The 13759-nt window shown below is 44.4% G+C and overlaps 1 protein-coding gene across 2 annotated transcripts in view; it reads right to left on the bottom strand.

The window, feature by feature from the left end:
* Nucleotides 1-13759, bottom strand: part of itgb5 (integrin, beta 5) — a 75915-nt gene that overhangs the window by 52259 nt on the left and 9897 nt on the right. For both annotated transcript variants that reach the window (XM_014173615.2, XM_014173614.2), the window contains exon 6: nucleotides 11549-11710. In XM_014173615.2, the coding sequence (XP_014029090.1) occupies nucleotides 11549-11710 (162 nt within the window). The remainder of the gene's footprint in view (nucleotides 1-11548; nucleotides 11711-13759) is intronic.

The following is a 13759-nucleotide window of genomic DNA, read 5'->3' as shown; positions in this document are numbered from 1 at the left end:
CCCTAGTTAAAAGAAATTCATGTTAGCAGGCAATATTAACTAAATATGCAGGTTTAAAAATATATACTTGTGTATTGATTTTAAGAAAGGCATTGATGTTTATGGTTAGGTAGACATTGGTGCAACGAGAGTGCTTTTTCGCGAATGCGCTTGTTAAATCACCCGTTTGGCGAAGTAGGCTGTGATTCAAGGTGACCTAAACTGGGATATGCTTAACACCCCGGCAGTCCTACAATCTAAGCTACATGCCCTCAATCTCACACAAATCATCAAGAAACCCACCAGGTACAACCCTATATCCGTAAACATGTGCACCTTCATAGATATTATCCTGACCAACTTGCCCTCCAAATACACCTCTGCTGTTTTCAACCAGGATCTCAGGAATCACTGCCTCATTGCCTGCATCCACTATGGGTCCGCAGTGAAACAACCACCCCTTATCACTGTCAAACGCTCCCTAAAACACTTCTGCGAGCAGGCCTTTCTAATCAACCTGGCCCGGGTATCCTAGAAGGATATTGACCTCATCCCGTCAGTAGAGGACGCTTGGTCGTTCTTTAAAAGTAATTTCCTCACCATCTTAAATAAGCATGCCCCTTTCAAAAAATGTAGAACTAAGAACAGATATAGCCCTTGGTTCACTCCAGACCGGACTGCCCTTGACCAGCACAAAAACATCCTGTGGCGGTCTGTAATAGCATCGAATAGCCCCCGCGACATGCAACTGTTCAGGGAAATCAGGAACCAATACATGCAGTCAGTCAGGAAAGCAAAGGCAAGCTTTTTCAAACAGAAATTTGCAGCTCTAACTCCAAAAAGTTTTGGGACACTTAAGTCCATGGAGAACAAGAGCACCTCCTCCCAGCTGCCCACTGCACTGAGGCTAGGTAACATGGTCACCATCGATAAACCCATGATAATCGAAAATTTCAATAAGCATTTCTCTACGGCTGGCCATGCTTTCCTCCTGGCTACCCCAACCCCGGCCAACAGCTCCGCACCCTCCGCAGCTACTTGCCCGAGCCTCCCCAGCTTCTCCTTCACCCAAATCCAGATAGCTGATGTTCTGAAAGAGCTGCAAAACCTGGACCTGTACAAATCAACTGGGCTAGACAATCTGGACCATCTTTCCACCGCCATTGCTGCAACCCCTATTACCAGTCTGTTCAAGCTCTTTCGTATTGTCCGAGATCCCTAAATATTGGAAAGCTGCCGCAGTCATCCCCCTCTTCAAAGGGGGTGACACTCTAGAGCCAAACTGTTACAGACCTATATCCATCCTGCCTTGCCTTTCTAAAGTCTTCGAAAAGCAAGTTAATAAACAGATCACTGACCATTTCGAATCCCACCGTACCTTCCCCGCTGTGCAATACGGTTTCCGAGCTGGTCACGGGTGCACCTCAGCCACGCTCAAGGTACTAATCGATATCATAACTACCATTGATAAAAGACAGTACTGTGCAGCCGTCTTCATCGACCTGGCCAAGGCTTTCAACTCTGTCAATCACCGTATTCTTATTGGCAGACTAAACAGCCGTGGTTTCTCAAATGACTGCCTCGCCTGGTTCACCAACTACTTCGCAGACAGAGTCCAGTGTGTCAAATCGGAGGGCCTGTTGTCCGGACCTCTGGCAGTCTATGGGGGTACCACAGGGTTCAATTCTCGGGTCGACTCTTTTCTCTGCATGTATGCATGCATGTCAATGATGTTGCCCTTGCTGCGGGTGATTCCCTGATCCACCTCTACACAGATGACACCATTCTGTATACATCTGGCCCTTCTTTGGACACTGTGTTAACCTCTCTTGGGTAGGGGGCAATATTTAGAATTTTGGATGAATGAGGTGCCCAATGTAAACTGCCTGTTACTCAGGCCCAGAAGCTAGAATATGCATATGCATGGTCGTTTTGGATAGAAAACACTAAAGTTTCCAAAACTGTTAAAATAATGTCTGTGAGCATAACAGAACTGATATGGCAGGCAAAAACCTGAGGAAAATCCATTCAGGAAGTGGGATATTTTTGATGTGGATACTTTTCTATTGAATGCCTATACAGTATCTGTTGGGTTAGGACCTAGATTGCAGTTCCTGTGGCTTCTACTAGATGTCAACAGTCTTTAGACATTGTTTCAGGCTTGTATTCTGAAAAACGAGGAAGAATGAGACCTTTCTTTCAGTGGACTGTAGAAAGAAGCAGAGCTGGTTTGCGCGCGTGAACGATTACGCGCCGTTCGTCGTTTTTCCTTTCTATTGAAGACGCTATTGTTCGGTTGAAATATTATCAATTATTTAGACAATAGACAACCTGAGGATTAATTATAAACATCGTTTGACATGTTTCGACAAACTTTACTGGTACTATTAGGATGTTTCCGTCTGCATGTCGTGACCGCCTTTGAGCCAGTGGATTACTGAACAAAACGTGCCAACAAAACTGAGTTTTTGGGACATAAAGAGGGACTTTATCGAACAAAACAAACATTTGTGTAACATGGACTCTTGTGACTGCAAACATATGAAGATCAAAAGGTAAATGATAAATTTTATCGCTATTTCTGACTTTTGTAATTCCTTTACTTGGTTGTAAAATGTTTGTATGCTTTTGTAAGCGGGGCGCTGTCCTCAGATAATCGCATTGTATGCTTTCGCCATAAAGCCTTCAAGAAGTTAATCTTTAAACCGATGTATAACACTTGTATTTTTATGAATTCTTAATTTGACTATTTCTGTATTTTGAATTTGGCGCTCTGCAATTTCACCGGATGTTGGCCAGGTGGGACGCTACCGTCCCACAAGAAGTTTTAACTAACCTCCAACGAGCTTCAATGCCATACAACACTCCTTCCGTGGCCTCCAACTGCTCTTAAACGCTAGTAAAACCAAATGCATGCTTTTCAACCGTTCGCTGCCCGCACCCGCCCGACTAGCATCACTACCCTGGACGTTTCTGACCTAGAATATGTGGTCAACTACAAATACCTAGGTGTGTGGCTAGACTGTAAACTCTCCTACCAGAATCATATTAAACATCTCCAATCCAAAATCAAATCTAGAATCGGCTTTCTATTTCGCAACAAAGCCTCCTTCACTCACGCCGCCAAACTTACCCTAGTAAAACTGACTATCCTACCGATCCTCGACTTTGGCGATGTCATCTACAAAATAGCTTCCAGTACTCTACTCAGCAAACTGGATGCAGTCTATCACAATGCCATCCGTTTTGTTATCAAAGCCCCTTATACCACCCACCACTGCGACCTGTATGCTCTAGTCGGCTGGCCCTCGCTACAAATTCGTCGCCAGACCCACTGGCTCCAGGTCATCTATAAGTCTATGCTAGGTAAAGCTCCGCCTTATCTCAGCTCACTGGTCAAGATAACAACACCCACCCGTAGCCAACAACTCCTTTGGCCACCTTTCCTTCAAGTTCTCTGCGGCCAGTGACTGGAACGAATTGCAAAAATTGCTGAAGCTGGAGACTTATATTTCCCTCACTAACTTTAAACATCAGCTATCGCTGCAGCTGTACATAGTCCATCTGTAAATAGCCCATCCAATCTACCTTCCTCATCCACATGTTTTTATTTACTTTTCTGCTCTTTTGCACACCAGTATCTCTACTTGCACATCATCATCTGCTCATTTATCACTCCAGTGTTAATCTGATTGTCAATATTTCGCTACTATGGCCTATTTATTGCCTACCTCCTCACGCCATTTGCACACACTGTATATAGACTTTTTTCTATTGTTATTGACTGTACGCTTGTTTATTCCATGTGTAACTCTGTTGTTGTCGTTTGTGTCGCACTGCTTTGCTTTCTCTTGGCCAGGTTGCAGTTGTAAATGAGAACTTGTTCTCAACTAGCTTACCTGGTTAAATAAATCAGCTGTGCAGTCATATCCTGGGATTTGTCAAATTTCAGCGAAAAGCACTCAGTGATAAATCCTTGAGCACTTGTTGATTCACGTCATCCGATAAAGACTCTACCCTTGTCACAGTGGCTGGGTCAAGTGTTTAATAATAAATAAAAAAAAGTGGCACACTTCCGATAAAAAAAATGCTATGTCCTCTGTTTTTGAATTCCTCGAATAACGTCTCGGTGGCAACCACCATTTCCTCTTTGTGTAGCTCTCCATCGGTGAACAGTTTCTTATGTTTAGCCAAGAGATGGCTGACACGGAAGGAAGGCTCTGTTGCAGCCTTACTTTAAGCTGTCGGTTTGGTAAAAAGCGATTGCTGTGCTTTCAATAGACTTGAGCTGGTCAATTTTCTTTGAACGAAGCATGCTCTGTCTTGTTTTGTACGCTTTGTACAAATAATAAAACGCAGAACTACAGGATGTTTCCTAACATAACTCTTTATTAACTAGCTACAACTGCATGTTCACCTATCTCCAACCACGATCAACTGGCCATGACCTAACCGTCTGGGTGGTCTTAACCAATTACCGCACAGTATGATACGGCGGTAAAATGCATCCAATTATAATTCAGTATGTATTCACATATGAATATTACATCCCCCTTCTTTTAAAAGAAAATACAAACGTTTTACATATTCTAAGCTTTTCTTTTGAATACATGCTCTGTAGTTTGAACTCAAGGTAAGTAACCATTTATATTGCATAATACACCAACTGAATCAACATAGACTCAGACTCTAAAACAATGATCCAACTTTTCAAACAAGGGATTCTCAGCAACTCAGCTTTCACTGTAGAAATGACATCTTAACATTTCAAACAAATACAATACCAAAGTGTCAAGTGAACTTTCAATAACTAGTTTACAGTCTGGAACTCTTTTAGGGCAGCGATCCGCCTACACCCTTTGACATTTCACAGGTCGAGGAGAGTTCTGGGCTTGACCTCTCTTCCTGACCTTGTGCGATATGATGTTGAGCATGCTTCTGTGTCAGTCAACAGCTCTTGTGGTGTTGCAGGTAAGTGTGGTGTATGTTGTGCTGTGTGTGTGTTTAGTCCATCACGTTCTCTTTCAGGGGAACAGTTCATCTCATCGGTGTGTTGTTCTTTTGTGTTCAGTAAGTGACGACAATTGTGGCGGTACACCACTCCTTCTGCTGTGCGGACGTGATATGAACGTTCAGTGTCAGCTGGCTGGATGACGACTGCTGGTTTCCAGAGGCCATGCTCCTGGATTCTAACTGACTCTCCGTCGATCAGTGGTGGCAGTGGTCTAGCTGACCTGTCGTAGTATCGCTTTTGTTGTTGTTGTCTCTGTGCACGTTTTTCATGCATTTCCTTGTAGCTGACGACCTCAGGTTGCAGCTGCTGGTTGGTGCTGGGAAGAGTTGAGCGAAGTCTGCGGCTCATCAACAGCTGGGCTGGTGATTTGAAGTTATCAACTGGAGTGTTGCGGTATTCAAGGAGACTGAGGTAGGGGTCTCTCTTGTCTGCTTTTGCTTTGTCCATGAGTGATTTAGCAATCTGCACAGATTTTTCAGCAAGGCCATTACTTTGAGGGTAATGTGGGCTTGTGGTGACATGTGTGAACTCCCATGCTTTTGTGAAGGATTCAAACTCATTTGATTTGTAACAGGGCCCATTGTCAGATATTAAAGTCTCTACAATGCCATGCCTGGCAAAGGCTGCTTTCAGCTTGTGTATCACAGCTGCAGATGTGGTGCTGTGAAGCTTGTCGAGTTCGAAGTATCTGCTGTAGTAGTCCACTGTTACGATGTAGTCCTCGTTGTTCCAGGTGAACAGATCGGTTGCCACGACCTGCCAGGGTCAGTCTGGGATACAGTGAGGTAACATTGGCTCTTTGGTGTTTGAGGGGCGTTGTTCAAGACAGATGGTGCATCTACCAACAATGTCCTCTATTTGTTTGCACATTCCAGGCCAAAACAAAATGTCCCGTGCTCTCTGTTTGCACTTTTCCATGCCCATGTGTCCAGCATGGATCTTTGTCAAAATCTCTTCTCTGAGACTGGTAGGAATAATGATTTTCTCTCCTTTGAAAATTATTCCGTTGATCTGTGATAGTTCATCACGATGGTTCCAGAATTCTGAGACGCTCTGAGGGCATTTTCTCCTCTCCTCAGGCCATCCATCCTGTATGACTTCCCTCAGCTGTGTGAGTTGTGAGTCCTTGTCTGTTTCTGCTTGGATCTCCTTCAGTTTTGTGTCACTAACTGGTAAGTTGCTGTACACAGTGTGCACTTGCATGTCCATGCCTTCACTGAGGCTGCTGTCCTTGTAGGTAAGAAACTTCCTGGAGAGTGTGTCTGCGACAGGGATGTCTTTGCCTGGACGGTGAGTGACTGTGAAGTCGTATTTTTGTAGTTGAAGGATCATTCTCTGTAGCCTTGGCGGGGCTGCAGCTAGTGGTTTCCTCATGATTGACTCAAGGGGCTTGTGGTCGGATTCCACAATGACTTGTCGTCCATATACGTACTGATGGAAACGTTTACATCCGAACAGAATGGCATAGAGCTCCTTTTCGATTTGAGCGTAGTTGATTTCACAGTCTGTGAGAGATTTGGAAGCGTAGCCGATGGGCTTTCCTTCTTGCAGTAGCACTGCACCTAGTCCATACTTCGACGCGTCCACTTGGAGTCTGAGCTCTTTGTTGGGGTCGTAGTAGGCAAGGATTGGTCCTGGTTCTCTCGTGATCAAGTCTTTCACATTCTGGAAAGCAATGTCGTGTTGCTTGTCCCAAAGAAACTCACTGGACTGCTTTAGCAGTTGACGCAGGGGTGCATTAGCATTGGAGAGGCTGGGTGCGAACTTGGCTAAGTAGTTGACCATGCCAAGCACGGTTTCCAGCTCTGCACGGTTCTTTGGTGGCTCCATTTCTTTTATGGCTGAGATCTTCTGTGGATCCGGCTTGATTCCAGTCGCTGTGAGAAGATGTCCGAAGTAGCTGACCTCTGTAGCGCTGACTGTGCTCTTCTCGGGGTTGAGCCGGACTCCTCTCTCGCGGGACCTTTGCAGCATCGCGCGGAGGTTTCGGTCGTGCTCCTCTTTGGTTCAACCATAAACAAGGATGTCGTCCACAATTGCCACAACTCCGTCGAGGCCTTCATACACTTCGATCTTTCGCTGAAACTCGTCTTGGGCTGAGATAATCCCAAAAGGCAGGCGACGGAACCTGTAGCGTCCAAACGGTGTGTTGAATGTTGTGAGCTTAGATGACTCTTCTGTGAACTTGATAGCCCAGTAGCCTGATCTAGCGTCCATGACACTGAAGTAGTGTGCTCCCGCTAGCTTGTGCGTGATACCATCTAGCGTCGGTAAAGGGTAATGGGGCCGTTTGATAGCCTTGTTCAAGTCTCTTGGGTCGAGGCATACTCGGAGCTTGCCTGTGCGTGGTTTCTCCACCACCACTAACGCGTTTACCCAGTCAGTCGGTTCTGTAACCTTGGTGACTATGTCCGATTGCTCCATGCTCTCCAACTCTTTCTTCAGACGGGCACAGAGAGCAAGGGGAATCTTTCTCGGTGGGTAGACCACAGGGGTTGCGTCTGGGTCAAGGTGAATGGTACATTCTCCTGGGAATAATCCTATTCCTGTAAAGACATCAACAAACTCCTCCAGTACATTTTCTGTCTCTACTGGTGCTGTTACTGATAAAACTAGCTTGATGCGGTCCATGTCTAAACATGCTTTAAGACCTAGCACTGCAGGTGCTCTAGTGTCAACAACGTAAAAGTCCAACATCATGTCACTTTCCTTGTATTTGCATTTGAAAGTGCATGTGCCTTTTACTGGGAGCTGTTCACCACCATAACCAGTCAGTCTGCACATGGTGGGCTGTAGCTCGCACTCAGATGTCAAGCTGCGGTACTTATTCAGAGGAATAATGTTTACTTGTGCACCAGTGTCTAGTTTGAACTTTAGCTTTGTGCCTTGTGTTCCTATCTCAATGTCAGCAAAGGCTTGTTCTGTCTCTGATATGTGACTTTTCTGTGTCACTGAATCAATAAACAGTTCATCATAATTTGACTCTTTGATTGACATTTCATCTTCACTCACTGTGTGTACTGTTTTTCCACGGTAAGCTCTGCACACTTTTGCAAAGTGATTCCATTTACCACATTTAGTACACTGTTTGCCTTTAGCTGGGCAATTTCCTTGTTCGCCATGCACTTTGTATCCACAATATCCACATGTTTTGGGGCGTTTTGAGTCTGTGTCGCTCTGTTTTGGAGTTATGTCTCTCTCCGTTCTGAAATGCGCTCTCTGGGCACCGGAGGTGTGCTTTGATGTCTGCCTGACTGCGTGCACTGCTTGTTCACGTGATGCGCTCGTGCTGCCGCGCGAAATGGTTTTCATCTGAGCCTGTGCTAGCTCGTGAGATCTGGCTATGTCGATAGCTTTGTCCAGCGTTAGCTCAGACCCAACATTCAAAAGTTTCGCTCACTCGCGGTGAGTGTATTCCAAATACAATACGGTCCCTGACCATCTCATCCTTGTTTGCATAATCACAGTCTTTCACAAGCAGACGCAGCTCAGTCCCAAACTGTTCAAAAGAATCGCTAGCTCCCTGTACTTTCTCATGGAATTTGTACCTAGCGAAAATTGTATTAGTCTTCGGCACAACATATGCTTCAAAACGATCGTAGTATGTTTTCAGTAACTTTGATTCAGCCTCGGTAAGTGTCCATCTGTTGTAAATATCTCTCCCTTTTTCACCGATCCAGAGGAGCAGGTAGCTGCATTTTTCCTCTTCTCCTCTTGCCTTCAAAGGACCCGTGAACATTAGCTCCACATGCTGTTTGTACTTACGCCATGCATCGGGTAAGTTTGTAGACTCCCAGTCCATTCGAGGTGAAGGAACTCCAGAAAAATCCATATTTTAAGACCATTTACTCTGACACCATGTCTTGTTTTGTACGCTTTGTACAAATAATAAAACGCAGAACTACAGGATGTTTCCTAACATAACTCTTTATGCAGCTACAACTGCATGTTCGCCTATCTCCAACCACGATCAACTGGCCATGACCTAACCGTCTGGGTGGTCTTAACCAATCACCGCACAGTATGATACGGCGGTAAAATGCATCCAATTATAATTCAGTATGTATTCCCATATGAATATTACACTCTTTAGCGGGTAAGTTTCTTTGAATTTGGGGTGGATGGTGTTGCGGTGCAGCTCCCCGTTACCCCTTTCTGCTGGCGCTACAGCCTGGTGACAAAATCAGGCAAATCCTTTTGTCCTTAACTACGATGAACAGAAAATCGTGTTCCCATTCTAAATTAAAATTATACATTTTTTGCCTTTTCCTTTGTGCCTCCGCCATCGTTTCGTTAGCTTGCGTATCGTTAGCTTGATAGCATAACAACAAGTGCCTGAGCTAGTTAAGGCGGGAGTCAGGGATTTATTTTGTCAGACATCAAACTTAGAAAATGTATTTGATTGGCCAAATATACCCCTCCCCCACCATAACTACATACAGGGCTCACACATGGCACATTTTAAATTAAATTCATAAATAATTAAAACATTGACATTTATGATTTTTTCCCCCCCTCTGATTTTGAAAACTCCTCGCGATCGACTTGGAATGCTTCCAAGATCATCTTCTCGACCGAGATCGACTGGTTGGCGACTCCTGCTCTAGAGATATAACATCATTCTAACATGGTTACTCTAGAGCAGTGGTCGCCAAACCAGTCGATCGCGGTCGACATGTCGATCTTCAAGGCATTCCTAATCGATCACCAAATATTTCTGTAGAAAAGCCAACATAAATCGTGTCGAGCTGTTGCCAGTAGGTGCACTTGATTCAAAAGTCCTGCACACCGGGTAAGCAACGTGTTCCCATGAGACAAACTCCGCCTACCCGGCGGACCGGCAAATCTGTGACTAAATCGAGTGCAGCTACTTTGCTGCCCGTCGGCTCGCTCAAATCACCGTGGCTACAGAGCTTCCATGACACGAACCCAAACAGGCTGCACACGTGCGCCATCGTGCATAAATGTATTTTTCCCCCCCACACCAAACGCGATCATGACATGCAGGTCGAAAAGCGACAGGTCGAAAAGCATTAAACATTGATGGCAATTTAGCTAGCTAGCTAGCACTTGCTAGCTAATTTGTCCTATTTAGATAGCTTGCTGTTGCTAGCTAATTTGTCCTGGGATATAAACATTGAGTTGTTATCTTGCCTGAAATGCACAAGATCCTCTACTTCGACAACTAATCCACACATAAAAACAGTCAGCTGAATGGTTTCTAGCCATCTCTCCTCCTTCCAGGCTTTTTCTTCTCTTGACTTTATATTGTGATGGGCAATTTTCATAAATTAGGTGCATTTCCACCACCGACCTCGTTCGTCTTTCAGTTACCCACCTGGGTATAACCAATGAGGAGATGGCACGTGCTTCTGTAAACCAATGAGGAGATGGGAGAGGGAGGACTTGCAGCGCGATCTGCGTCACAAATAGAACTGACTTCTATTTTAGCCCTTGGCAACGCAGACCCTTGTTGGCGTGCGCGAGCAGTGTGGGTGCAATAATTGAATAATATAGATTTCTACATTTATTTTGCAACGCTCGTGCACGCAACGTGAGTGGTGTAGTCAGCCTGTGACCCTGGCCATAGCCAAGTTTAACAGGCTAATAGCCTACATAAGATTTAATAACTTTTAAAACCATGACCACAGATTGTCAACGAATACAGCAAAGAGCTGCTGTTTTTATGAGTGTGTTTAAATGTATATATTTGTTTAAATGTATATTCAGCACGTCACTGTTTTTATTTAAAACTATTACAAAAAGGCGCTTCTCCGTAGTTCCGCTCGGTCTGCAGCTGCAATGAATGAGTAGCCAAGTATCAATAGCCCTGCATTTTATTATTAAAAGCTCGTCGTGTCGATTTTAATATTAAAGAATATTTAACTTTCTCTGGTCATAGGAACAACATGAATTTGTGCATGAGGCAGATGCGGTGCGACTCGAGTTTCGCCATCAGGTGGAAGACAGTGTCCCCTTTCTCTGGTCAGTCTCACCGGAGGAAAGGATTCCAAGTCGGAAATTCGGGCATCTTTCTAGAGCTCCGACGTTTTGACCTGAAGATCACTGAAGTCGTCATTTGACCTCGTTGACCATCAGATGCAAGTACCATCAGTCCAGTAAAATAAAAAAAGCGACATTTCTCAATTCATGCTCCACAAGTGCTAAACCAACTGATCTATTTTGTTATCAAAGCTCGAGTTTTGAAATATAATATGGTCTGATGAACAATATTGGCAGGTCGATCATATAGCCAATATGCTGTGATAATGTATTAGGCCTACTGCCCAAACCTCATTCCTACAAAACTGTTTGTGTGAGGTTAATGTAAAGAATTCTGAGGAGTAGATGTCAGCTTGCTTTTTTACTTCGAAAGTCATCTTGACTCAGAAAAGGTTGGTGACCACTGCTCTAGAGTAACCATGTTACAATGAAGTTATAGCTAGCTCTACAGTAACCATGTTATAATGACATAGTTCTACAGTAACCATGTTATGATGTTACAGCGCTTCAATAACCATGTTTTAGCTCTATAGAAACCATGCCTCGTCTTACCATCTTGGTGGAGCCGCTGTATTCGTTCTTCTCATTCATGTGGCACTCCCCATCATGGGGCTGGACCAGGCCTCCCAGTTTACCGTCCAAGGCCAGGTGAGGCACATCGTCTGTGGCAAACACCAGCAGGTGGAAGGCCTCCTTCCTCCAACCTATCCTCTCCTGCACAAGGGAAGAGATGGTTACTTCACTGAAAGTTTTAGAGACACCTAACTGAGGTGTAAATTAAAAGCCAATTTATGCTTGAGCCGTAAAATGTGGACTCCGGAGGTATGCAGAAGCTAAATCAAGCTCTGTACTGCGTCGCTGTGCACCTCTCAAATTCTGTAACAATGCGGAGGGCTCCATATCGATATGATTGGTTGATGGTAGGTGGGGGCAACTTCCTTCACAATAGCTCTGCTCAGGTAAGCGCAAGAAGTATAAAAGCCCTGACGTCTGCTTCGCAGTAAATGCTGAATGGCCAATGCAGATGTCAGATTGACCATGCAGCGCCTTTTAGTCTCCAGTTTACAGTAGGCAATTATTTTCTTTATTTAACTAAGCAAGTCAGTTAAGAACAAATTCTTATTTACAATGACAGCCTAGGAACAGTGGGTTAACTGCCTTGTTCAGGGGCAGAACGACAGATTTTTACCTTGTCAGCTCGGGGATTCAATCTAGCAACCTTTCGTTACTGGCCAAATGCTCTAACCACTAGGCTACCTGCCGCCCTATGTAGTTTTGTACTTTGGTAAATGCACAGGGGATCAGTCCATGAAATCAAGATAGAAATACAGGCTTGATAACAACAAAAAGAGACAAGTTCATTCTAACTGATCCTTGATATAAATTGATTTGAGATGTAACTGTACTATAAAGCCTTCATAAAAGTTTTTGTAAAATATTTAATGTAAAAAGAGCTTGGCACAACACAGCTGACATAAGATCCCAGAAATGTTCCATATGCACAAAAAATGTATTTCTCGCAAATTTTGTGCACAAATGTTAACATCCCTGTTAGTGAGCATTTCTCCTTTGCCATGATAATCCATCTACCAGACAGGCATGGCATATCAATAAGCTGATTAAACAGCATAATCATTACACAGGTGCACCTTGTGCTTGGGGACAATAAAAGCAACTACATTTTGCTGTTTGTTTTGTCACAATGCCACAGATGTCTCATTTTTTGAGGGAGCGTGTAATTGGCATGCTGACTGCAGGAATGTCCACCAGAGCTGTTGTCAGATAATTGAATGTGCATTTCTCTACCATAAGCTGCCTCCAATGTCATTTTAGAGAATTTGGCAGTACGTCCAACCGGCCTCACAACCGCAGACTACGTGTAACCACGCCAGCCCAAAACCTCTACATCCGGCTTCTTCACCTGCGTGTCGTCTAAGACCAGCCACCCAGACAGGTGATGAAACGGTGAGCATGTACAACCAAAGAATTTCTGCACAAACTGTCAGAAACCATCTCAGGGAAGCTCATCTGCATGCTCCTTGTTCTCACCAGGGTCTTGACCGGACTGCAGTTCGCGTCATAACCAAATTCAGTGGGCAAATGCTCACCTTCGATGGCCACTGGCACGCTGGAGAAGTATGCTCTTCACGGATGGTGGCAGTGGGGTTATTGTATGGGCAGGGATAAGCTACGGATAACAAACACAATTGCATTTCATCGATGGCAATTTGAACGCACAGAGATACCGTTACGAGTTCCTGAGGACGATTGTCGTGCCATTCATTCGCCGCCATCACCTCATGTTGAAGGATGATAATGCATGGCTCCACGTCGCAAGGATCTGCACACAATTCCAGGAAGTTGAAAATGTCCCAGTTCTTTCATGGTCTGTATACTTAGACATGTCACCCATTGAGTATGTTTGGGATGCTCTGGATTGACGTGTATGACAGCTTATTCCAGTTCCCCCTAATATCCAGCAACTTCGCACAGCCATTGAAGAGGAGTGGGACAACATTCCACAATCAACAGCCTGATCAATTCAATGCGTCTTGCTACATGAGGCAAATGGTGGTCACAACAGATACTGACTGGTTTTCTGATTCACTCCCCTACCTTTTTTATTAAGGTATCTTTGACCAACAGATGCATATCTGTATTCCCAGTCATGTGAAATCCATAGATTAGGGCCTTATGAATTAATTTCAATAGACTGATTTCCTTATATGAACTGTAGCTCTGTAAAATGTTTGATATTTTTGC

The sequence above is a fragment of the Salmo salar genome, chromosome ssa25 (genome assembly GCF_905237065.1).
Source record: "Salmo salar chromosome ssa25, Ssal_v3.1, whole genome shotgun sequence".
NCBI lineage: Eukaryota > Metazoa > Chordata > Actinopteri > Salmoniformes > Salmonidae > Salmo > Salmo salar.
The sequence above is the reverse complement of the archived record's forward strand: the minus strand, read 5'-3'. Positions and strand labels throughout refer to the sequence as shown.